Source organism: Theobroma umbraticum, unplaced genomic scaffold (assembly GCF_002168275.2).
Source record: "Theobroma umbraticum cultivar Fairchild unplaced genomic scaffold, ASM216827v3 scaffold_50.0, whole genome shotgun sequence".
Classification (NCBI taxonomy): domain Eukaryota; kingdom Viridiplantae; phylum Streptophyta; class Magnoliopsida; order Malvales; family Malvaceae; genus Theobroma; species Theobroma umbraticum.
The window spans coordinates 4,350,777-4,375,268 of record NW_018397261.1 but is presented as its reverse complement, the minus strand read 5'-3'; the positions used below and the strand labels follow the sequence as shown (position 1 = coordinate 4,375,268).

The 24,492-nt window shown below is 36.8% G+C and overlaps 3 protein-coding genes across 6 annotated transcripts; 1 reads left to right on the top strand and 2 right to left on the bottom strand.

Moving 5' to 3' along the window:
* Positions 1 to 3,308: 3,308 nt before the first annotated feature.
* Positions 3,309 to 9,614, top strand: CLPC1 (CLPC homolog 1). The gene is made up of 10 exons (XM_021431496.2): positions 3,309 to 3,544; positions 4,623 to 5,204; positions 5,684 to 5,799; positions 5,904 to 6,023; positions 6,102 to 6,287; positions 6,936 to 7,151; positions 7,495 to 7,712; positions 7,814 to 7,889; positions 7,976 to 8,065; positions 8,299 to 9,614. The coding sequence occupies exons 2-10, from the start codon at positions 4,640 to 4,642 to the stop codon at positions 9,478 to 9,480; spliced, it is 2,769 nt and encodes a 922-aa protein (XP_021287171.1). The 5' UTR covers positions 3,309 to 3,544; positions 4,623 to 4,639; the 3' UTR covers positions 9,481 to 9,614.
* A 419-nt stretch (positions 9,615 to 10,033) lies between these two features.
* On the bottom strand, positions 10,034 to 16,559 carry LOC110418697 (dual specificity protein phosphatase family protein). Of its 2 annotated transcripts, XM_021431494.2 has the most exons (11): positions 16,127 to 16,559; positions 15,862 to 15,939; positions 15,613 to 15,755; positions 14,870 to 15,074; positions 14,225 to 14,401; positions 13,903 to 14,063; positions 12,469 to 13,558; positions 11,842 to 11,988; positions 11,486 to 11,713; positions 10,943 to 11,100; positions 10,034 to 10,776 (listed from the first exon to the last, which is right to left on the bottom strand). In XM_021431494.2, exons 1-11 carry the CDS (start codon positions 16,181 to 16,183, stop codon positions 10,416 to 10,418), a joined length of 2,805 nt encoding a protein of 934 aa, XP_021287169.1. In that variant the 5' UTR covers positions 16,184 to 16,559; the 3' UTR covers positions 10,034 to 10,415. The 2 variants fall into 2 exon arrangements, with proteins under 2 accessions (XP_021287169.1, XP_021287170.1); XM_021431495.2 differs by lacking the exons at positions 15,862 to 15,939; positions 16,127 to 16,559 and having other exon boundaries at positions 14,870 to 15,069; positions 15,613 to 15,753.
* A 519-nt stretch (positions 16,560 to 17,078) lies between these two features.
* Positions 17,079 to 20,808, bottom strand: LOC110418057 (serine carboxypeptidase-like 45). Of its 3 annotated transcripts, XM_021430671.2 has the most exons (10): positions 20,304 to 20,808; positions 20,036 to 20,137; positions 19,845 to 19,940; positions 19,204 to 19,296; positions 19,028 to 19,107; positions 18,649 to 18,930; positions 18,428 to 18,552; positions 17,979 to 18,071; positions 17,782 to 17,899; positions 17,079 to 17,621 (listed from the first exon to the last, which is right to left on the bottom strand). In XM_021430671.2, the coding sequence occupies exons 1-10, from the start codon at positions 20,554 to 20,556 to the stop codon at positions 17,472 to 17,474; spliced, it is 1,392 nt and encodes a 463-aa protein (XP_021286346.1). In that variant the 5' UTR covers positions 20,557 to 20,808; the 3' UTR covers positions 17,079 to 17,471. The 3 variants fall into 3 exon arrangements, with proteins under 3 accessions (XP_021286346.1, XP_089639883.1, XP_089639882.1); XM_089783757.1 differs by lacking the exons at positions 20,036 to 20,137; positions 20,304 to 20,808 and having other exon boundaries at positions 19,204 to 19,292; positions 19,845 to 19,919; XM_089783756.1 differs by lacking the exons at positions 19,845 to 19,940; positions 20,036 to 20,137; positions 20,304 to 20,808 and adding an exon at positions 19,462 to 19,585 and having other exon boundaries at positions 19,204 to 19,292.
* Between the last annotated feature and the right edge of the window lie 3,684 nt (positions 20,809 to 24,492).

Sequence of the window (24,492 nt, the reverse complement as noted above, 5' to 3'; positions counted from 1 at the left end):
TTGAATATATCTCAAATTAAATAAATTTAACACAATTAAAATACAATTTATTCATACTTTAATCATGTTGTGTTGCCGCATCTGATGGAAAATTGTCACGGGGTTGCCTTGGGAGTTGAAAGCCTAAGCGGGCCTCCTAAGGAAATGGCCCAGTTCCTTATCAGTGGCTATTGATATATCCCAGAGTCGGCCCAAAGTTGAAGGATTAGACATTTGCTTAGTCAGACTCATATCCACCGCATAACAAGTCAACAAGGAAAACTTGCAAATGTAGTAAACCACGTCAATTACTCACATGATTAAACCTGTGAGATCATTCAAGATCTCTTGCTTCAATATCTGTGGCCTTCTTAATCTAGCTTTAATCATCATGTGTATGTCCAATTCCAACTAAATAAGCCAACAAGGCAATGATAAAAGCACAAGCCACTAAGTGAAACAATTATAGTAGTACACTAATCTTGTAAAGGCCTTCCTACACATTAATTAAACAAGTAATACCATAGTTAAAAATTACATAGTGAATTAAATTGTTCAATTCACTTATCATTATCTAGGCGTCAAGATTAGTAATTTCAAGAAGAAAAAGAGTGTCAGATTGTTCCGGTTAAGGCAATGAGAGACTCGAGGAGGTTTAGAGGGTGTATTTCGGTAAAACTGTTTCTTTTATCAATACTTTTTTATTATTTTAAATTAATTTAATTATTATGTTTTCAAATAAAATACAATTATAATAATTTCTTGAATTTGTCTTTTGTCATTGTTACTATTTTCTATGTGTTATTTAATTAAGGAAATATGGATAAGATGAAATAAATTAAAAAATAATATCTCAATGAAAATTTAGAATCTTTTAGAGATGGATTTTTAAGGAAAATTGTGATAATAAGAGGTTTTCTTTTTTTTTTTTATAAAGGCTTTTTGATTTTCCGTCAGACCTAGATTCACCGTCAATCGTACTCAAACTAAAAATCTTGTAAGATAGACGAACGAGAGGAAACGGGGAAGAATAGTAGTGAAGTTGACAGCAAAGCCAACGAGAGGGCCGCCGCCTCAAAATGGTTGATATTTTTAGCGGCACAAAAACATCCTACTCTTATACAATTGATATTGCCAAAAATGAGAGGCCCTTACTTACTACGAACTTCTCTTAAACCCTCGAAGCGCCAAAGTTTTTGTTTCATACAACTCCATCCTCTTCATTCCCCTTTAACACAATCAAAATTATTAGTAAACAAGAACAAGGAACAGTGGGGGAAAAAAAAATCAAACCCCATGGTCCCGTGTACGACTATGCTACAGAGACATATTGGCTGATTTTTATTTTATTTTTATGAATCTCAAGCTCATGCCCTAAAGATTCACCAACCAATCATAACACACGAAGAAGGGCTAAATCAGCCAAACTGGCAAAATATCTGGGGACAGGAAAGGGACTTAAATTTAAGCTTTGAACTACGGAAGAAGCCAAAAGGGCCGACGTGGCAGGATCTTAGACCCAAACCTAAACGCAAACGAGTCTAAATCGTTACGCCTGAGAAGTCGATGTAAGATGATGGAGGCGTGCAGATGATAACACAAGAAGGCCGAGCGGTTGGGTTAAAAAATTAGGTAGCGGAAAAGCGAAAATTACGTTTGAGTGTAACAAAATTCATAATAATTAAGAGAAGATGCCTTTTTAGAAAATAATTTGGATTGAGTGTAGATGTTATTTTGTAAGTGTCATCAAAGGACAGTGAAGAAAGGAGCAAAATGGCGCAAAGCTAAGAAAAATGTCAGGGTTTTTCTCATTGAATCAGCTCTCAAAAGAGCTGAATATATACAGTGTTTAAGAGTAAAGTAAGAAAAAGAAAATACATGCTAATTACACGTTAACTACCATAACAGTGAAACGGTGCATTTCTATCTTCACGCCCAGTCTCCTTTATGGTCTTCCTTCATTTTCTGGACTTGTTTTCTTCTTTATCTAGTCAGGCACCTTTCATTCTGATACTCAATCAATCATATCATGGCTGAGCTTATTCACTTCTAATCTGTCTAATACTCCCACTCGAGAGGATATGTGAATGTTATGAACATTCATCTTACTCAAAAAATTTATGAAATTGCCTTAATTGCAATGCCTTGATCAGCATATCAACAATTTGTAAATTAGTTGAAATATCTAATGGTTTAATTGTACATTTAAGCACCTTTTCTTTGATAAAATGATAATTCATATCGATATGTTTGATCCTTTCAAGAAAAAATTAGATTTTTGCTAACATGAATAGCAATTGATTGTCAAAATAAAGCACCACAGCATCTTTATATTGCACCTCAAAATCTAACAATAAATGTTTTAATTAGATAACTTCACAACATGTGAATGCCATGGACTGATACTATGCTTCTATTGAGCTTTGAGCTACGAAAAATTACTTTTTAAATTTTTATATCATTAAAGAATTCTCAATGAAGATATTGTTATATCTTCATATGTTATATAAATTATTTAATTGACATTTTTAGTTTAATTATATGATACATATTTTCATTTTTCGAAACATTGATTGTGTTTGATTTTGGATATTCTTTGTTTAAGTATTAATTTTTCTTCTTTATTATAAATCACTTTTGATTAAACAAATAACAATCCAATAAAGCCTATTCTAATTTTGAAATTTTCTTCCTCATTCGACTCTTTACAAAAAAGAGTGAATGCAAAACCATTGAGCCCCATAATAAGTTGCTCGCTTTTCATCAAACCAGCAATGAGTTACACAGGTCTCAATTGCTTGACAAATTGCAAATTTCTTTCATTGATGTGAACTACACATTGCAACGTTCATGAGACCATTGATGAAAAAATAGTTGACTTTCAGAGTTCAAAGTTCTACGTCTGTTAATGTAAAATTAGGTAACTAAATAAATACAAATGCTTTCTTAAATTATGCTATTTTATCATATGATCTCAAATTTATGGCTATTAATTTCATATTTTATCACATGATTAAAATATATTATTTTCTAGTAATTTCTTGAAACGTAACTATTTATACCCGTTGCATCGATTATTATTATTTTTTTAGTTTTTTTAATAAGAGGATGTACACGTTTTTTGGTTACTATATACAACTCTTAGCCAAAATTTGGTCTTTCCATATCTTACAACAAAGATAAATTAAGGGCAATTTCGTCTTCACAATAAATACCGCATTGTTCTTGAAATATCTTTTACATTCACCACCGACCCATATTTATTTTGAAATAAATATTGGCCATCTATGATTTTCTATTTTGATAAACTTTCGTGTAATCTGCCCCCACCCAAAATTAAAAAAGAGAAAGAGAGAAAAAAAAAGCTGGTTGTTATAAACCACATCTATCCTCTTCATTTCTCTTCTCTCTTCGGCCGACCATTTGCATTAGATAAAAAAGGGTCTCTTCTCCCTGCAACTTCTAAAAGAAAAGACCCCTTTTCAGTTTTACTCTCTATTACTATTCTATCTTTTTCAGCTTTTTTTTTTTCTTTTCTTCCTTCACCGCTTCTTTCCTTTCTGAGGTGAGTTTTGGAAATTTCTTTTTTCGGTTTGATGCTTGGTTCTGGGTTTCTTGCCTTGTCGGAAGTTAGGGTTTTTCATTTTCGGGTCTTGGTTTTCAAGTAAATTCTTTGTTTTCTTTTGCTCCAGAAAATCTTGGTTAGGGTTTTGGTTGGGGTTGGTTTGGGTTTGAAATTGATTTTGTGGTTTTGAAGGTTTTGGTGTTTGTTGATTCTTTGTTGGGTGCTCGATATTTATGGTTTTTTTTTAAAATAAAAATTTGTCTTGTTTGGGTTTTCCTTTTTCATTCTGCTGTAATCGCTAATGGATAAGGTGAGTAAGCCACCTTTTGAAATTGGGTTTAAAAAAATTGTAGTATTACGTTAATGCTAATGATTGTTGGGTGGACGTGGATTTTTATTAAAAGCGATTTATAACTTTGCTAAAGTAAATTAAGCGAATTGAAAGTGCAAAGCTTCTAGCAACAAAACCACAGTTATACCTATATTTTATATTCATGAATTCGGCTATTTTTGTAACATTTGCTTGTTCTTAGCACTTGGGTAGGTTGTTAATCGTGAGACTTTTTTTTTTTTACTGTTGTGATTTTCTAGGGGTTATAAGCTTGGTGCTGTGAAATTATCAATTTTGGCTGAGCCTGATTGAAATGCCAAATCTTCCAAATTATGTACATTCTAAATTCTATGTTCACTGTATTTCTGTTATTAGATTCAAAAGTGGCTTCTAGGGTTAATCAAATGATCAATAGTTGTGCTGCTAACTCTGTTGGTATAAGTTATATATATTTGTATATTAAAGCTATTGAATCTATGTTTTGCTTGAAGAAGTGTGATGACTATGGTCTGTGGTGTAAAAGTGTCATTGGCTGGTAAACTGCTTCCACTTTTAGTTGACTTTGAGATTATGTTGAATCTTCTTTCTCATGCCACTTTGTTCATCTAATGTACTGATTGTTCATTATTGATTTTAGAACATTCATTTATGCCAAGTAGATTCTGGTGATTTTGTGGAGAATGCAAGTATTCTATTGTCCCTTGTAAGGTATTCATTCCAGCTGATTTGTTTCATTGCTAAATGCAGATTGCTTAATAGGAGTGATGGCTAAGGTTCTGGCTCAGTCAACTATTGTTCCTGCTTTAGTTACTAGTCGAAGTCATGGTCCATCCAAAGATTCTTCAAAATCAAAAGGGTCTGCCAAAATGATGTGCAGTTTACAAACACCTGGATTGAGGATAAGAAGTTTCTCTGGGTTGCGTGGTTCAAATTCTTTAGATAATATGGTCAGATTTGGCCAAGATTTCCGTTCTAAGGTTGCAAATTCAATCTCTTCCCGACGAGGAAGGGGTAGCAGATGTGTACCTAAAGCCATGTTTGAGCGCTTCACAGAAAAAGCAATTAAAGTAATTATGCTTGCCCAAGAGGAAGCCAGACGGCTTGGCCATAATTTTGTTGGTACGGAGCAAATTTTATTGGGCCTTATTGGTGAAGGTACTGGCATTGCTGCGAAAGTTCTTAAATCCATGGGAATCAATCTTAAGGATGCACGTGTAGAAGTGGAGAAGATAATTGGAAGGGGCAGTGGGTTTGTTGCTGTGGAGATTCCATTTACTCCTCGTGCAAAACGTGTTTTGGAACTCTCATTGGAAGAAGCGCGCCAACTTGGTATCCATATACTATATAGTTTTTGCTTTTTATTTTTAATTCGTTTTACAACAGCTTTTAAACTGGGATTAGCTAGTAGAAAGAGTTATACTACCATTTCATCATTTTATTTGGCTTTCATTTTATGTGTCCATATAACAATTCACTCAGTCATTTCCATTCATAATAGAATCTATTTATTGGCAGAAGATCACGTGAATCAAATTTCCATTTGATTGACTTAACCAATAAGAAAACTATTTTATATGATGAAAAAGAAAAAAATTTGTATCAAAGGATTATTGTGGTGGTGGGGAGCCTATTTCCTTCATCTTTAAATGACCAAGACGTTTAGCTGTGTGCTCCTAACTTATCTCACTGAATCCTTCAATTCCAGCCAGCGCTTAGTTCTGTCTTCATTCTATTTACATACAGATGCTCTCTGGACTTCGTAAATCTACTTAGATTAACTGGTAAATTTTATTTTATGAAAATTTCAGGCCATAACTATATTGGATCAGAGCATCTTCTTCTTGGGCTGCTTCGTGAAGGTGAAGGTGTAGCAGCACGTGTTCTGGAGAATTTAGGTGCTGACCCAAGCAATATCCGCACACAGGCAAGAAATGCATTACCAACTTGATCTTGTTTCAAATTTCTGGTTTTTTTTTTTTTTACCAATATAAAAAACTAATGGGGTTTAATCTTCTATTTGACTACTAGGTTATTCGTATGGTTGGTGAGGGCAATGAAGTTAGTGTTGTTCCTGGAGGATCAACTGGCAACACAAAGATGCCAACACTTGAGGAATATGGAACCAATTTGACTAAGCTCGCTGAGGAGGTAAGAAATGTGTTTATGTGGGTATATCATCTGGGTATTTGCATGAGCTTGTTTCTAAGCTGGTTTTCCCCATTTCAGGGTAAATTGGATCCTGTTGTTGGGAGGCAGGTTCAAATAGAACGTGTTGTCCAAATATTGGGTAGACGGACCAAAAATAACCCATGTCTTATTGGAGAACCTGGTGTTGGAAAAACAGCAATTGCTGAAGGCCTTGCTCAGCGTATTGCTAGTGGTGATGTTCCTGATACAATTGAGGGAAAGAAGGTGCATACATGTTATTTAGCATTAAGAATATTTTGTCCTAGCAAAGAGATTACAAATTTATAGTGATTTTAAAAATGTTTTCATGTTTTTGGATTTGTTCTGAGGTGCAAATCTGATTCTAATATTTTTGCATGTTCCCCTTTTAGCATTGCCTCAAACTTATGCCAATATTGCACTAGTTGCATGCTAAAATTCTGTGTAATGCATGTATAACATCTATTTCCATCACGGGTCATATTTGTACCTGGAATGTTTACTGCATTAGTATACATACCATGAAATGGTTGGTCAATAGAGATTATAGTCACTTAAAGTTGAGAGTTTCATTATTTCCATAAAATTTGAATATTCCTATTACCATAAAATTTGAATATTCCTAATTGTAAGGTCGTGCCTGAAGCTAATCAAAAGAATGACATAGATGGTTGATAGATTAAGATCTAGGTGCTGTGCTATTATCTTAATTTTATCAAGGGTATAAATCAACAAGAGAGATGCCTGTATCTTTTAATGTCATTATAATTTCCATTTTACCTAGTTCTTCTTCTTCTTCCCCCTTTTCCAGACCTTTCAAAGATACAGGCATTATTTTTTGGTACTTTATTTTTTTTAGTTAAAAGTACACATTTATGACTGTTTTCTTGTTAGGTTATAACACTTGATATGGGTCTTCTTGTTGCTGGAACTAAATATCGTGGAGAGTTTGAAGAGAGATTGAAAAAGCTAATGGAGGAAATCAAGCAAAGTGATGAGATAATATTGTTTATCGATGAGGTGCACACCTTAATTGGAGCAGGAGCTGCCGAAGGGGCTATTGATGCTGCCAATATCTTGAAGCCAGCTCTTGCAAGAGGTGAATTGCAGGTAAATTTTGTTCTTACAATGGAGATTGTACTGTGTGTATCTATTTTTGTCTAGAAAACGAAAGAAGGAATTGGGAAAGCTTCTGTAGTTTTCAGTCATTTCTAAGTTTGGATTGCCTGGTGCTGCATTTAAATCTACTAGATAAATTCTTCTTCACCGTTTCAGCAAGTGTTATAATCTTTTAGGGACTTGGGTTGATTGTTGTATCTGACTTCCATGTGAATTATTTGGTGCCTTCTCATTGCTGCTTGTGTTTGAATTTTTATACTTCTGAATGATTATCATCTCTGTTATTTTAATCAAATCTGGCTATTTTTTTATATTTTTATTTGAATTGATGCAGTGTATTGGAGCTACAACACTCGATGAGTACAGAAAGCATATTGAGAAAGACCCAGCGTTGGAAAGACGTTTCCAGCCGGTTAAAGTGCCTGAACCATCTGTAGATGAAACTATACAGATTTTGAAAGGTTTGCGAGAACGTTACGAGATTCACCACAAGCTTCGCTACACAGATGATGCCTTAATTTCTGCTGCACAGCTGTCATACCAGTACATCAGGTATGTGGTCATCTTATTTTCATCAAGTATCCTTTTCATTTGCATTGTCACAAAATGGTACTGCTCTTTTTGTGCCTCACCTTAATTTCTGCATGCTTCAGTGACCGTTTTCTGCCTGATAAAGCAATTGACTTGATTGATGAAGCTGGTTCTCGTGTTCGCCTTCGTCATGCACAGGTGTGGTTGCATTCCAATCTAGTCATAAGCAAACCTTGTAAGCCTTTCTTTCTCAAGTTGGTTTCATGAAATTATTGTTATTGCAGCTCCCTGAGGAAGCCAGAGAGCTTGAAAAGGAGCTCAGGCAGATCACAAAGTCAAAGAATGAAGCTGTTCGCAGCCAGGACTTTGAGAAGGTACAAAGTGTTTGAGTTTCATGGGACCATTTATGTTGATTTCTGTTAGGGAGTGGATCAAAATATTTTACTGGTCCTTCTTTGGGTCCTAACTTGTTGGTGTTGGATTGTTTGATCTACTCAAAGATTTGTTTTCTTACAAGGCTGTTAAGTGGTCAACTGTTGTTTTTCTTTTGTGGGTTTGACAATCTTGGGTACAACTGGTTCACATCATAGCACATTCTTTTAAACAGGCTGGGGAATTACGTGACCGAGAAATTGAGCTCAGGGCTCAGATCACTGCCATCCAAGAGAAAGACAAGGAGATGAATAAGGCAGAGGCAGAGGCAGGGGATGGAGGTCCAGTTGTGACTGAAGTGGACATTCAGCATATAGTCTCTGCCTGGACTGGTATTCCTGTTGAGAAAGTATCAACCGATGAGTCTGATCGCCTCCTTAAGATGGAAGAGACTCTTCATAAGCGAGTCATTGGTCAGGATGAAGCTGTCAAAGCCATTAGTCGTGCAATTCGACGTGCCCGTGTCGGTCTCAAGAACCCCAACCGGCCAATTGCTAGCTTCATCTTTTCTGGACCAACTGGTGTGGGAAAGTCAGAACTGGCAAAGGCACTAGCTGCTTACTATTTTGGTTCTGAAGAAGCCATGATCCGGCTTGACATGAGTGAGTTCATGGAAAGGCATACGGTGTCCAAGCTCATTGGCTCACCTCCTGGTTATGTTGGTTACACTGAGGGTGGTCAGCTGACTGAGGCTGTTAGGAGACGACCATACACTGTTGTCCTTTTTGACGAGATTGAGAAGGCACATCCTGATGTCTTCAACATGATGCTGCAGATACTTGAGGATGGAAGGTTGACAGACAGTAAAGGAAGGACTGTGGATTTCAAAAATACCCTTCTGATAATGACATCAAATGTTGGGAGCAGTGTAATTGAGAAGGGTGGACGACGGATAGGATTTGATCTTGATTATGATGAGAAGGACAGCAGTTACAATAGAATAAAGAGCCTGGTGACAGAAGAACTGAAGCAGTATTTCAGGCCAGAGTTCTTGAATAGATTGGATGAGATGATTGTTTTCAGGCAGCTCACCAAGTTGGAGGTAAAGGAGATTGCTGATATAATGCTTAAGGAGGTGTTTGACAGGCTCAAAGCCAAAGATATAGAGCTTCAAGTGACTGAAAGGTTTAGAGAGAGGGTGGTGGAGGAAGGATACAACCCAAGTTATGGAGCAAGGCCTTTGAGAAGAGCCATTATGAGACTTCTTGAGGACAGCATGGCCGAGAAGATGCTTGCTAGGGAAATCAAGGAGGGTGATTCAGTAATTGTGGACGTTGACTCTGATGGAAATGTTACCGTTCTGAATGGTAGCAGTGGTGCTCCCGAGTCATTGGCTGATCCAATTCCAGTTGTGTAACCAAATAGGTTTTTGGGATATGTTGTTTGTAACTTTTCTTTTTCATTGAACTGGCTATACTAGTTGTAGTCTGTTTTCTTGAAAGGACTACTTGGCAGTAGAATTGGAAGTCATCGATTGCTTGCCTGTGGACATTGAAGCTGTATTTCTTACACTGAAACACATGCATAGTTGGAAGAGGCGTAAAGAAGATGCTGCTGGTAGTATTAGGTTGGCAGTTGACTTAACAATAAAATTTAATTAGATTGGAATACATTCAAAATGTTACTGCTTATTATTGAACCTGAATCGATACCGTAAGGTTGTTCCTCAATGATCCACATTTAGAATTTTCTGCCTATTTAGAGCTGTTTAGACCCAATCGTTAGATCACAGCTATCAATGCAGAGCATTGGATCCTGAAATTCGAAGTTCTTGAAGCAGAATAAAGTTCTGTTACTTCACCTAAGCATAGAAATGACACTATTTGCTACGGGACAGGCGACCGTAGTGACTTGCAGTTCGCACCCAGCAGACTGATGAGCGGCTGGTAAAAATGACAAAATATCATAGAAATTGCAACTCACTGTGCTTGACAAATTGCATTTTATTTATTTCGTTGAATATAGATAATGATTAATGATACACAATGCACTCCAAAAATAATTTGGAACCAAGATTGCCCAGTATTCACCCGTTTGCAGTGGCAAGGCATATATCTCTATAAAAACTAAATCCTTGTCCACCATGTATGATACTTACATTGATAAGATGGTTTTTACAAACAGGATAACAGCTAAGTTGTTATCAATGCTGCTGCTAATGACCGCAGAGCTTTTGGTTCCAAGTTAACCAGCAGAGTTGAACTCACACCAAATATAAACTGAGAAGAGCAGCAAATCCAGGAATTGATGATTCCTCAGGGGTTCTATTGTACTAAAATGAATGTTCTGCTGCTACTTATCCATAACTGAATGAGACTGTCTCTGTGTGGGGCTTACACTCCCACCACGGTTCATTTTGAGTGCATCCAAAGCTTTCTGTATCTCCATGGTCATTGCACTGTCCACACTCCCTGAAGATAGCTTCTTGTGTGCTTTCTGCAAATGAAGCTTGAGTGAGCTGCTGCTCAGACCAGCATTCTTCCCGCAAATGGGACAGACTTTCATCATTGGTTTTCGCTGATGCCACTCCATTGAAACCTTTCCGTGCAGTTTCCGATCAAGATCCACTAGAATCCTTGAAAACCCATCATTGGGCTGGGCTCGGCGGTGAACTCGCTTAAGGGCATTCCATGCTTCTAATAAAGTTAAGTTCCTGCCCGTGATAGAGAAAGTATTTCAGTCTTGATTAACCAAAAAGGTTCCATTTGCATGACAGAACTCCGGTGAACTAAGGTTTACCAATACTGGACGTTTTTTTGCAGCAATGTAGCCTTTGGTTTATAAGCTTTCTAAAGTATAAAGCATGACACATTACTTACTTCCGAAGCATCAGGTGTGCAATCACTAATGTGGCGCTCCTACTTCTCCCTTCAAAGCAATGAACTAAGACCCTTCCACCTATTTGTTCAACATGATCGATAAAATCAGAAGCTTCTTCAAAGATACTGCTGATGTTTGAATCTTCGTTGTCACATATCTGTTTCAATGAGGCAAAGCATGTACCATTAGATTCATTATGAAAGAGGTTTCCATGCAGGTAATAGAACACTAAGATATAGAACTAGAGAGCTCTACAATCAACATTTCCTTAGATCTGAGTGTAAGATTAATGTACAAAAAGAAAAAGGATATTACCATTTCCACTGTGATTCCTCACTGCAACTATTACTGTTTTAGAGTTTTTGGTTGAGGTATAGTTGGGTTTCAAGCCTGGTTAGTTGAGTTTATGATGTCCCATAGCAGAGAAAATTAGCAACAACTAAATGGGATTTCAGCCAGATGCACCAAATAACCCAGGAAATTTTCTTCATGTAGAAATAGACTGACAAAAAACCTAGAGGGAAAAAAAGTGAATTACTTACAGAAAAATTTTTGTACTCAAATAATTCAGGGTACTGTGAGTCTGACTGTCCAATTTCATTGGAGCACAAACACAAAATATGAGTAATTCCCAAATGCTGCAGTGTGTAGACAGATCTTGCAGCCAGTGCCCCACCAATGAGCAAGCTACTAGTAATTAAAGATGGCTTCTCTGTATTAGCAGCCTCAGATATCAATGCTATCCTCTCAAGAATGTGCTCAAGCCTAACCTGTATGTTATAATAACAAAAAAAAACATATGACAATTAGCATCTACAGAATGATACCTCAAACGCTGAAGTAAAGATATTTGCGAGCTACATAGAAAGAAGGCCAAGGAGCTGAAAGAAGGTATTACCTTCAATTCATAAGCATCAACAACACTGTTATTATCACTACCCTCAAAAAATCCTGTATTAAAACTGTTCTCCTGGCAGAGTTTAACAGCATCATTTTTTAGCATTTCATTCCACTGTTCCAAATCTCTGCCTGATTCAGCATCAACCTGAGAGCAAAAATAGTATTAAACAATGAAGCATTACAAAGCAAAGTTTGATCTAGCACAAAAGTTAATACATTTCCGCAGAGTGGAAACTACCAAAAACTATGCTAGAAAACATATTTTTACACAAATTCGTAGCATAACAGCTAAACAAGCAATCAAATCTCATTAAAATGATTTTACACTCCCTACCTGCATGATGTCATTGTTAAAAGTCATAAACACTGATAGTCAGCATTAATCCTGTCAAAGTAGGGTCTGTGACAGGAATCCAATATGTTGTTCTATCCTTTTCATATTTTTCTACGAGAGTGGCTAGTATAAAAGACTCAACCCATGCATTTACTCTTTTCAAGATGAGACCTTAACATAAAATATCCAATGGCACTTCAGTAATTGCCATAAGTTGTTTGACATATCTATATTCCACTGAAACTTTGTTTTGTAAAATGACATTCCATTTTGTTTACAAGTACAACAAACCTTGGCAAACTTATGGAAGTCTCGGAGCTTTGCAGTCAAACGCAAGCTACGAAGGGGCTCTCCACTACCTTTGTAGAACTTTCCATGCCAGCCTTCTCGTGACATTGGAGAACTAGAGTCCATGCTTTCTCTGTGCCCTGAAGATGATGATTTTGGAGCCGTTCTCTGTAACTCTGAATCACTATAATCTGATCGGTTATCACTGAGGACTCGCTCCTTACTTGGAGTAGGCGGGGAAGCAACACCTCCAAGGCAAGGAGGAGGCAACGGTGACTCAGGAACTGCTAAGTCCTCCTTATCAAAGTCCCCTGATGTCTTATTTATAATAGTCAGAAATTGACGTAACAAGCTATCTAGCTTTTGATGAAGTGTGAGCAGGAATATATGGAATCCCTGCAGATCCCTTAAAGCTGCACGGAACCCACTACGAAATTCTTGAACAACTGAGGTCATTTCAGTCCCCCGTATATCAGTTGTATCAGCATCTTCTGGTGAAGCAGATCCTAATTTCCCACATGTTATATCATGTAACAAGTTGAAGGAGTAATTGGAACTATTGAGAAGTAACTCAACCAATTTAGGATAAATTACTTGGTCATTTGCACGTTTTCCAACAGGAGGTCGACGTGGTACACCAGAGTCTATTGCCACAATGTGGAAACCAGGATGGAATGATTCACTGAATGTTGGACTTACTATACTCATGTCACTAGATTTAGGTGATTCTGTAATTTCAGAAAGATCAGAGCTCTGTGATACCAGTCCTGGACTATGAGGGCTTAATCTGCTGTCAACTGAAGATGCCCTTCGTTCCTTTTGAATAGCTCTAATTACCCTAGGGCGGAATCGCTTGATTGCAGAGTCAAATGCTTCATCCAAAGAACCCATATTTGCAGAGCTTGTTTTGTCTGCTAACAACAAATTTGCAGGATTTCCACGCCATCTTAGTTCACGGGAAGGAAGTCTATCTTCATTTCTGATGACAAGGTCCAACATCAAGACCCTACCGAGAGCTGCTGCAGTTCTTTCTGCAGTCTCCTTTGAATCAAAGGCATTTACGCTTTCCAACAAAGGGGATCCATGAACATAACTGCAAAAGACATGGTTCTTAAAATTCAAAATGCTGCATAAAGAATGTAACTATTTTCCTTGCATGTGAAGATTTCTTCTCTAATTGCTCTCTAATTTTATCCAAACAAGCCCTGGATGACTACTGTGTGCACTAATAATAAAGTACCCTTGCAGCAATCATGAACCAGTTGCTCCTGCCTTGGAGATAACCCTACAATATATTGCTTGATACAAAATCTTTTGAAGTACAAACTTTCTAAGGCTCTCAGTTATGCACCAATCAGTGGAATCATATGGCCATAACCACATCCTCAGCTGATTTAACAACCCTTACAGTCTTACAAATCCAGGTCTTATTCTCACCTCATCAGAAAAAGGCATCGGCTAAGGTCTAGTGCCTCCAAAAGCTCTGAACATGTGACTTCACCTACTTCATCTCCTTCTGAGGTTGCTGTAATTCTTGCTTTCTGTGCAGCTTCCTTTATCCGGAACCACTCTAGGCTAGAATTATGAATTACTCTAGCCTGTTGCAAAAGAATCAGTGATCATTAAAAGAAGAGTTAAAAGAAAAAGAAAACAAAAAACAAAATAAAACACAAAGCATTCAACAGAGTGTTCGATGTAAGGGTGGAATTATAGCCAAATATGTTAGAAATACAGGACAGCTGGTGTATAGAGGTTCAACCTGAGGAGTCTGGATTCCAAGCCACTTCGCAAACTCGTAACCGAGGCGTTCTGATTGCATGGCCATCCTTGAAGACGAAAACTTTATAACAGCTGCTGCTTCCTTTGGAGAAGTATCATCAACCCCAGGCTGGTTGAATAATGCAAAAAAAACAACTCCTCCAGAATTTACCGTAACCTAAATGCAGACAACTGAAGATAAAATTAGGTGGTAGATGAGAATATAACTAACTAGGAAGTAACTTATCCATGAGTCAGTCAAAGTTTTCACTCTTGCTACATGAACACACAGCAGAGTTTTGAGCACACAAAATACATGGAACTTATTATACAAACTCTAGCAGTTTGACACTTTCAATATTTATGAATATTTTCCTTTTATTGGCATCTGAAAACTATCTCATACTATTAAATAAACTAATCCAGTTGAAGAAATAAAAAAGAATAGTATTTTATTTGAAGTTAGATGCATTGCAGTCCCATGTAGGAAAGACCTGATTAGCAAGTAAAAGATTAGCAGCAGTTAAGGAAAAGCATTTAAAGTTCCGTTGTTGTTAGCAATTGTCCTCACAATACTTCTGGAATGCTGACATAAAGATGAAGAAAGATGTCATTCCACCTCTAATGATTAAACTGTATCACACACCTCAAGGGCTTTATTCTGTTCATCCTCAGAATGGTCAGTGCTACTACTATGCTCCGTATGGTGAAGTGACGAAAGCATGTCCCAGGAAAAAGAGCTTGATTCGATGTCCAAAACTGCAGCTTTACCTAGTCTTTCCCACAAATTGATTTCTGGAGGATGCTCAGTGGGCAGAAGACTTGGTGAATCAACAGGTGAGTCTTCTGCACTGAATAATAATAACAGTGAGGAGCAAGTAACAAAGAAAAATCTCATCCATAATATTTTGACACACCAATTTCCTTCTAGTACAAACTAATATTCAATTGTTGGATGGTCAAATCATTGGTTATAACCTAATCAAATGTTGATTTAAAAATGAACATCCAAATCAAAATAAGAACTTCCAAGTGCATTTATATCAATGGCTGATGTAAAATTTCCTCCTTTCTTAATGACCATAGTCGAAATTATAACATGCTGTCTAAAATATCACTACTACCAAACTGAAACGCCCCCGTCCTCCTAATAGGACAAAAGAAAGAATCCAAGACGAAATCACAGATAAAAGCAAAGTGAGTGGGCTTTTCCAATAAAACCCAAAAACAAACTTCAACACAACTTAGTAAAACTTAAGCAGCATTGTTAGTCCATAATTATCAAGGCAATGCTAATCAAAACAAAATTCATAAATTCATAAATTAGCATCACAATTGAAATATTGCTAGTGATCAACAATTGGAACTAAAATGAATCAAATAGTGTACCTAGAAGCCATACTGTCGAGCCTGTTGGGACGGTTAGGGAAGCCAGAGGATCGGTATTTCCCGCTCCGTTTACGAACCAGTTCCAACCATTGGGTGAACCGATAAGCCGGACCTGCCGTTATATCTCCCAACATATACAATACCTGCATCATTTTTTTTTTTTGCACATTCCAGTTCCACATTACTAAAAAAAAAAAAAGATCTTTAGGCTTCTAACACCAAAAAAGAACAATGCCAATTCTCTTTTACCCGGGAAGTGACGGTTAAGGGCAATGGGGCGTCAGGTTCGTCAGATCCGAGGTCGAGCTCTTTCTCTTCCTCTTTTTCCTGTAATTCTTGCATATATAATTTATAATGATCAAAGAAATGGGAATGGAAAATTCAAAACCCTAGATTTAAGTTAAAATTCCAAGCAAGAAAAAGGACAGTTCCTTTTTTTTTCCTCTGTTAATCTGGGCTTTATACAGAAGAGCAATGATGTGGATTTTTAAAAAAAAGATTTTTTTTTTATTACCTGGAGGTGTAGAGAGTTGATGATTGCAGCAGGGTTTTCTTTTTGGGGTTGTGCCATTCTGTTTTTGTGTCCTTTTTTTTCTTTGGTTAGTATTGAAACAATGGGAGGCCAAGGCCCAAGGGTACAGCTGAGTAGTCAAATTATAGAAAGAGAAAGAGAGGAAAAAAGGGATGGATGGGTAGTTTATAGTTCTGCTTTTTTCAAGGAAAGGAAGAAGGAGATCCCACTTTTTTCAGATTGGAAGTGGGTGGTTATTAAATTAGGCAGTGAAAGCTTTAACCGTTTCTTCACTAAGGCAGCACTAAATCAGTAGCCAAAAAGAAAAAAGAAACAGAAAACTAGAAAAGTCGACTGCAAAATGGATGGTGGTGGGAGGCTGGTCGGTTTGCCGGAAATCATCAAAGTTGGGTTTCTTTTGCTTTTCTGCAATGATGATGGCACTCACGCTCTAATAGTTAGTTTCCGGGTCACCTTCACCAGGACCCGTGGTGAGGGGTCGTGCAGTTCCTTATTCTTGCTACTTTTATTTCATGTGGTCCCCTACATCTTGCACTTGCAAATGTTTTACTTCTCTTTTTCCTTACATCACTGATTGTACATTTGAAGATGGGATTTCACATGTGACAGGCGGAAAATTCAGGGAAGACATGTATTCAGGACTTGTGACATGCTACGAGACTCGTTTATTGTCAGATCATGGTGCTTGGTCTCTGCTTTTCTTGTCGTTTCCCATTGAATGTTGTATGAACTAAACTACGGCGAGTGTAGAGACACTCAAGAGACTGGTTCGTTTGTACGATTTGGGACTAAAAGATTCCTTCGTTTTGATAGAAAATGATTGGCTGTTATAGTGGTTTCCATCAACTTTGGGGTGGTCGAGAGGCGGCAGGAGATATTGGGTTGTTATTAGCCTTTTCGTTCTCCCTAATGGGAGTCTTCCTTTTTGGTCCCTTTCCTTCACTGCAATTGGAGGTTTATCTTGATTTCTGGTATAGAGAAAAAGATCAAAATGATGGAGGCTAGGAAGTTGGAAGCTTTTAACATATGTGGTGATGAAAATGTTCACACAAGATCAACCGATTTAGCAGGAAAAATAACGCAAAAGGAAGTACTTTCATCTTCGGCTAGAAAAAGGCATTTTCTGATTAGTCTGGACACCTATTTACAAGATTTGTCTCAGCTAGGAAGGATCCATTGCACCCAACAAAACCAGATAAAAAATATTTCACTCAACTTTTTTTTTCTTCCTTTTTCTCTGGAATCAAACATTGCTCAAGTGTTTTTAAGCAACTTGACACACAGATTTGCGGTCTCAAACAAATTATTTTGGAAAATAAAGTTTGATTCAAAAAACTTCTGGTAGTGGCTTCCCTTCAAGGAATGACTTGAATAACATGAGCGACCTCTCAGGCTGTGAGAAAGGAGCTTCATGAGAAGCCCCTCTGATTGTGGCAAACGAGAGGATGTTGCCATAAACTTGAGTCCAGCCACCAACCTGAAAAGAAGTAAGAAACCACAAACCTGATAAAATAGTTTTAAAATTATGTTGGAGGCACTATGTCATTTATTTTTGTCAAATTATATTTAATGTCAGCAAGTTGTTGCTGCCATCATAAAGAAATGAAGTCATTTTCCTGCTTTATTAATGAAAATACCTGCTTCCCTTCAAACCAAACTCTGTACGGTACAGTTGTTTCCAATCCTAACTCCTTTGCCAGTCCACCTACCAGGGTGCGGCTTCCAGTCAATGGGATAACAGAGTCCTGATCTCCACTGTAAGATAGTATCAAACTTAAAAGCCGCAAGGGCTTTATGATGTTGTTAAGTCTATACGACATTTAGATTACATTACCTGTAAACCAAGACCGGGATTCCAGCCTTGATTAGTGAACCAACAATAGAGATTGTAGGGATCTCCAGGTTGAGCAGCTGATAATCCAATATGCTGTCATCAACACAGTAGAGGAATAAAAATTTACTTGGAGAAGCTTTAAGTCATGATTGAAAAATCCAGTTCAGTTGGTTAATTATCTATAGAACTCTTTCGGAGGTAGCTGACTTTCAACTGAAGAAGACTGGGGAAACTTTGTCCCTACAACTATGTTTAAAGAACAGATGCATTCTGGAAACTCCTATGATGTTTACTATTATAAGCAAATCCTAGATTTTCCTATAAATAGTTTGGTTTGACATCCTTATCAAGCCTTTGGAAAGTTGATGGTCTATAGATAGATAGGATCAATTTTTCAGAAAGCTTTCTTATATTTAATATATATCTTTAGCTTAATCAAGAAGTATTACTTGCTGCAGACAGCCCATCTGCGAACTCCAACAAGCCGAGCATGAAGAGCTTTCTGGACATCTTTCCGGTTCAGATAATTCACAATTTTGTCTTCAACACATACATCTACTCTTTCAGATACTTGCTGCGAGGTAAAACAAAAGACTTTTAGTTAATATCAAGTGAGCCATATTGGAAAAATATGCAATAAAATGCAATTGACCTTGGAGGGAAAAGTTACCTGTGGATTTAGAACCATTGATTGTGAGAGCACCGATGATATGCAGACGTCAAGAGTAACATCATATTTGTCCACAAATTTACTGGTTTCTCGGCTTACTTGGCTCATCACCCTCGAACAGGAAGGCGAAACTGAGTCTCTGTAGTACTCGCTGACATATCGAGAATAGTTGCAGACAGAAGTGAACATTCTGTGAGTTGAGTCTGATATTAACCCATGGGACCAGAAATATTCAGCCCTTGAATTGAAGTCAGTGACAAATTCCAGAACGGGATTACCTAGCTGCAAAGGATGAAATTGTTCTCTTAGATGCAAGATATCTTCAAGTTGTTACTATTTCTTTCTCATGCAAAGTTGCATTGTACATAGTAATACTCACCGCAATTCCTTTCAAATTGAACAGATTCTGCTTCTTATTGAGTTCGACCATAAGCTTTGCAAGTTGGGGAATGTAATGGCCTGATATCAGTAAGCCAACAAAAAGTAGTAAATCAAGATCAATCATCATTTGTATCAAATTCACAATACATGAAATTGGAATACAGGTAAAAGTACCTGCATAGCTTTCTCCCGTTATAAACAAATCCCTCTGCCTGTAATTTGGAAATTTGTTATACCAGCGTTGCAAGAATACAAGATTGTCCCTGGCTTGAGAAAATTAAAGAAAAGATGACTTTAGATTATAAGATATAGAACTCTTAAGTCCATTGAGGGTAAAGGAAAATAACCCTCTTTACTTGAAGTCTTACACACAAAAAATGTTGGAAAATCCGGAGAGTAAAGACTTAAATAAACAAATAAAAGCTTAAGAACCTCCATGTAAAGTACCCAAAGGCAAAAGGTGTTATATGCTCCCAAAAAGAAGTAACAGAAGAACGGTTTCAGTGTTTCTTCAGCCGGAAATTAGTGCTTTATCTGTAAACTTTTCTCAAATGCCAGAGCAAAAATGGACTGTTTCAGTCCTTTCGAACAAACTACAACATCTAAAGGAAGATGTCCAGAGAATGCAGTAAAGCAGCTGTAAGCTGTCCTCCCCATAACTCCAAGGCTACCCATTACTATTCGCAAACCATTAAATTAAATCCTAATTTCAGAAGCGGAAGAGAGAGACTTGGATAAAAGTTATTGGTGTAGATGAACATTTAAAGATACCTCTACCAGTCAAGAAAAAGGAATGAATCAGGTAAGGAAGATACCCGTGGTCTCATCATCCACTGCTACATAGGAGGAGCTGTTAGTGGAATAAGAGAACCCCACTCCAATTGGTGTCTCTAAGTATAACATATTAGCTTCTGCCACAGCAGATGGAGTTGAAAAATAATCAGTTGCTTATTTATCATCATCGATCAACTATACAAATGAGATAAAGAGTAAAATTTTGTAGTACCTCTGTTCCAGCTGTAGTCGTTTCTAACAAGAACCTCTCCATTGGGTCTGAAAGGCCCATTTTCAGAGAATGCCCCTACTCCAACGGAAGAACAACCAGGCCCTGTAGGAAACAAGCAGTAATACATGGCATCAGACACCCAAAATTTTACAGCAGCCACATCGTGAAATGGAAGAATGTTGTTCATTTCAGCAGTACACATTCTGAGACTTGAGCTTCTTTTGAGGGTCTATCAAATTTGTAGTGAAGTAAGTAAGAAAATGCAGACCTCCATTCAACCAAAGGACTAAAGGCTTTGAAGCTGCATCTATTTCTGCTTCTACAAAGTAGTAAAAAAGGACTTTATGCTTCTTCTCGTCCACATTAACATATCCCGAGAACTGTTGAAAGCCCACACGGGGTTGGCCTGGGAGCCTAACAATTTTATCAGGGTGAGCTAAAGAAGATTCAACCTCCATGGAAAAGCACAGCTGTAGCATTGCTACAGCAATTAACATGGCTTTCCATGATGAAGAGTACATAGTTTCAGGAATCAAGAGTGGAGAGATAACCGAGAGAAGGACTGTTTAGCGAACTGCTAGGTGGAGGACTAGAGGATAAGATGTGGGTACTAAATAAATAGCTGGAGTTGTTTTTTTTTTTTTCCTTTATTATTATCATTACAAGTCTAGCTTTTTGCTTGTAGGCACGAAAATGGGGTTGAAAGAGATGTCTGAGAGACCCTGGCTGGAGTCTGTGCTTATATTTGGTCCGAGTCAGTATATGATGCTGGTTTGAAAGAGAAAAGAGAATGGAATCTGGGACCTGAGCTGCTTTAGATAAGAGGTTCTGAAATCTGAATTGGTTCTGAGATATTACAGTTATGCTGCTTTTGTTTTATTGTGTTTTTTCTCTAGAGTTGAACCAGCAAGGCCACCACAAAATAACTTGAATATCCCTTTTGACTAGGGAAACATAGAGCATGTTCCTTAGAAAGTGGCTTTACAGGATAACTTTCCATTTCTCGGAAAATTTCAAGTATCTGAAAACGACTAGCATTTACCACCTAGTTAAAAGAAATTTCGCTTCCTAATATTCTTAAGAGGACGACAGCATCCTGACCGTTTATCGGCAGGTCCAAGGCCAACAGTGATTCCATGGTTCATTTTTGTTTTTTCAACAAATGGCTGGATTGATCAACTTTTCTTGATTTAAAAGTACAACCCCATATCTGTTCTTCTGATTTTCTGAATATTGTTAGATTTGACAGAAAGACTGTTCACTGTAAGGAAGATTTCTAGGAAATTTGCAAATGCACGATTCCCTTCTGTCTAAATCACTGGGATTGTTTTCGGATTAAGCAAGACTTGTCTAGTACAGTATATTGGTGACACCAGTCACCATACCTGAAAAAACTAATCAAGTTATGCTACATAGCTGTTTACGAACAAACAAACAATAGGCATATTTAGCTGGGGATTCTCCCTAGAGATCCGTTCCTGTACTTGTCTTGATACAAAAACAAAAGGTAAAAGTCTAATCAAGTATTGCATTGCAGTAAAATCTTTAATCGAGTATATGTTTAGGCTGACTGACGTGGATCCTGATTTACAGAAATAAATAGAAGTTTAGTGGACAACAGCAAGCAGTCTAATCTTTTTGCTCACAATCGAACACAATTTCTTTATGTGCTTACATGTTGATGTAGTTGTTCTCATTGGGTTTCTTATAATAATGAGGTTTCTAAGCTTTTTATCTGCTGCAATTTTTCTTTTATCCTTTTTCAAGCCCCTGCACTTCACACTCCACATGTTCCCCATTATAGCTTCAGAACAATGTAGCATGGCTTCCTAGAGGGACCCTCTTCCCTCCCTCCCCTCCCTCTCTTCCCTTTCCCTACCAAAATTACTACACTTGAAAACAACTGAAATGGTCCAATGTGCTTGGTAAGTATATATGATTAGGTTGATCATGAATTTTTTACTATGCCATGTGAGATTTGAAATTAAATGAGTGATATTTTAAGGAGAAAACAATGAAAAACAGAAAAGAGTGCAAATTATTAATGCAGTTGGTTGAGTAGGGTCTGGGTTAATAAACACAAGCAAATGAAAGGAAAATGCCAATAAACCAGTATAGGATGCCATGAATGTGAGAAACTAGAAATTTATATGACAAATGATTGAATATGCATTTGGACCACTGTATAAAAAAAGCTTCTTCTGCTTCAAAGTGGGGTTTGTTTCCTCAAAAAATAAGAGAAAAAGAATGAACAAACCAAGAAACAAAGAGCAAGAGGACAAATTCCATCTCTTGTTTACTTGTTTCATGTTTGGTACCCCAACATCTTGCTTTCCAACTTGCACCCAAGATGATGAAAATTAAAAAAAAAAAAAAAAAAGAAAGAGAAAATGGACCCAATCTGGAAGCCTGTTCTTCCTTATTTTCCATCATTGCATTGCCAAAATGTCAAAGATTTTTGGGAATCCTATTTCATCATTCTCAACCAAAGCAAATCAAAGGCTGTTCACTTTTCATACTTGATATTGATATATGGTTTTATTGCTACCTTTGAAGGGGGAGAAAAAGACTGGACAATTACAAGTAAATTAAAAAGGGGGTTGGGCGCATTTGAAATGGTATTATGGTAGAGCTTGTTTAAGGATTAAATTAAACTAAAAAGGGTGAATGGGGAAGTTGTTGGGAGCATCGGAGTTGGAAAATGTGTCTGGAGATATCAGATAAATAATATGACTTTTTGAACTCTTACAATAAAAGCAAAGCTTCACTTTCTTCTTTCCATGCTCACTTTTAGCCTTGCTTTCTTCTTTTCTGTATTAATTTAAGTCGCAGAGGAGGAGAAAAGCACCCTGGCTTTTCTTATTTTCTTTTATGGAACAACTACTTTTCCTTTTCTTTTTCTCACTGGTGAGACTGATTGGTGTAATGCCTAGTCACGCATTCCATATTAGACAAGTTGGCTTAACATGATTTTGTTCAAAGGGTTCGATCTAATCTCAATTCTTGGTATTTATATTTCTATTAAAAGAGATTATTACTTACACCCCAAATCGTCAATTATTCCAGCTAAAGTCGAGTAAATATTAGGGAAAAATACAAAAGTCTTTGGAGATTTGGTAGAGAACCTACATTTTTTCCTTAGTTTGAAAGGTACTTTCTTTAATAAGCTGTATTCTAATTCAATTACATATTAAATATTTTAAACTTATATTTAATTCAATTATATATTAACTTTAAGATAATATATCTTTAATTAAAATTTTCAATTATCAATAATTTGAAAAAAGAGTGTTTAGTGATAAAGAAATTAAGACAGAAGAATGAAAAAAATGAGGGAAAAAAAGAAATAAACAAAATATTTGTATTTTTAGTATTTAAAGTAAACTTTGAACAAATATTAGTTCGATTAATGGAATACTAACATCAGTTAATTTTTCAAAAGAGATAAAAAAGAGGATTTTTTCTTTTAAAGTAATGGGGTAAGTTTATTTTCAATAAAATCTCATGATGATGATTAATTTCCTAATTGACGTTGCGGGCTAATATTACAACAGGGCCCAATGCTACAAGGCCCAGCCACAAAGCCTTCTTTTTGTAGCATATCATATTCTTACTGAGCCCAAATTTCAATGAGAGCCCATCAAGATTTCATAGACAGACAGAGAGAGAGAGAGAGAGAGAGAGAGAGAGAGAGAGAGAGCTGCTTGTTCGAGAAGTACTCTGGCAGGAATCGCCCGATAAAGAAGTCAAAACTAAAAAGGTTGGGCGAAAGGTCAAAAGAGACAAAAACTTCGAAAAAGGTAAACATGGTTTATTCTTATTGTTGTTAATATTCCCTCATCTTCTATTTTTCTTCCCTCCTTTACTGTTTCTTTTCTTTTTCATTTTCATTATTTCAAAAAAAAATTGATTTGTAATAAAACGAAGAGAAAAAAAATATGATTTGATCAATCAAATTATGTTTACTTTATTTTATTTAGCTTTACAAAAATTATAACTCCTACACATAATATAAAAAAAAAAATTTTGTCTATCTTATTAACAAAGGTTTTACACTCACTACAACGCACAGAATTTTACTAGTTATCAATTAAACGGTAAGCAAAAGCCTAAAGGAGCATCAGCTGCGGGCTTAATAGCAAAATCAGTTCCCCTACTTTTTATACGAGAATGAAATACTGATTTTTTTTTTTAAAAACCATTATAACTTTTCCTCAAACGTAAGAGAAATAATTAATCATGTTATCATTGTCATGCAATTTCACAGACATTGATAGAGAATGTGATGATGTGCAAGGACAGCAAGGCACGGGACTCAAAAGTGTTGAACGTGGTCACACGACACGCAAGTACAACAAAAGCTTGGAAAGCAACAGAGAGCGACAGAGTTTTAGTCTCAACTCAAGTCAAGGAGGGCAGTTCACCGGAAAAAATAGGTTGATCTGGAATTACGGATG

Excerpts from the sequence above, each read along its gene's own strand:
- LOC110418057 (XM_021430671.2), bottom strand. The coding sequence starts at position 20,556 with ATGTACTCTTCATCATGGAAAGCCATGTTAATTGCTGTAGCAATGCTA. Across the intron at positions 19,941-20,035 it reads CGACTACAGCTGGAACAGAG|AAGCTAATATGTTATACTTA; the intron begins GTACTACAAAAT and ends CTGCTGTGGCAG. Across the intron at positions 18,072-18,427 it reads AGATGGGCTGTCTGCAGCAA|CATATTGGATTATCAGCTGC; the intron begins GTAATACTTCTT and ends TGTTGATGACAG.
- CLPC1 (XM_021431496.2), top strand. The coding sequence starts at position 4,640 with ATGGCTAAGGTTCTGGCTCAGTCAACTATTGTTCCTGCTTTAGTTACT. Across the intron at positions 7,152-7,494 it reads TTGCAAGAGGTGAATTGCAG|TGTATTGGAGCTACAACACT; the intron begins GTAAATTTTGTT and ends GAATTGATGCAG. Across the intron at positions 7,890-7,975 it reads TTCGCCTTCGTCATGCACAG|CTCCCTGAGGAAGCCAGAGA; the intron begins GTGTGGTTGCAT and ends TTGTTATTGCAG.
- LOC110418697 (XM_021431494.2), bottom strand. The coding sequence starts at position 16,183 with ATGGCACAACCCCAAAAAGAAAACCCTGCTGCAATCATCAACTCTCTA. Across the intron at positions 14,064-14,224 it reads TTGGAATCCAGACTCCTCAG|GCTAGAGTAATTCATAATTC; the intron begins GTTGAACCTCTA and ends CTTTTGCAACAG. Across the intron at positions 10,777-10,942 it reads GCACACCTGATGCTTCGGAA|GAACTTAACTTTATTAGAAG; the intron begins GTAAGTAATGTG and ends TATCACGGGCAG.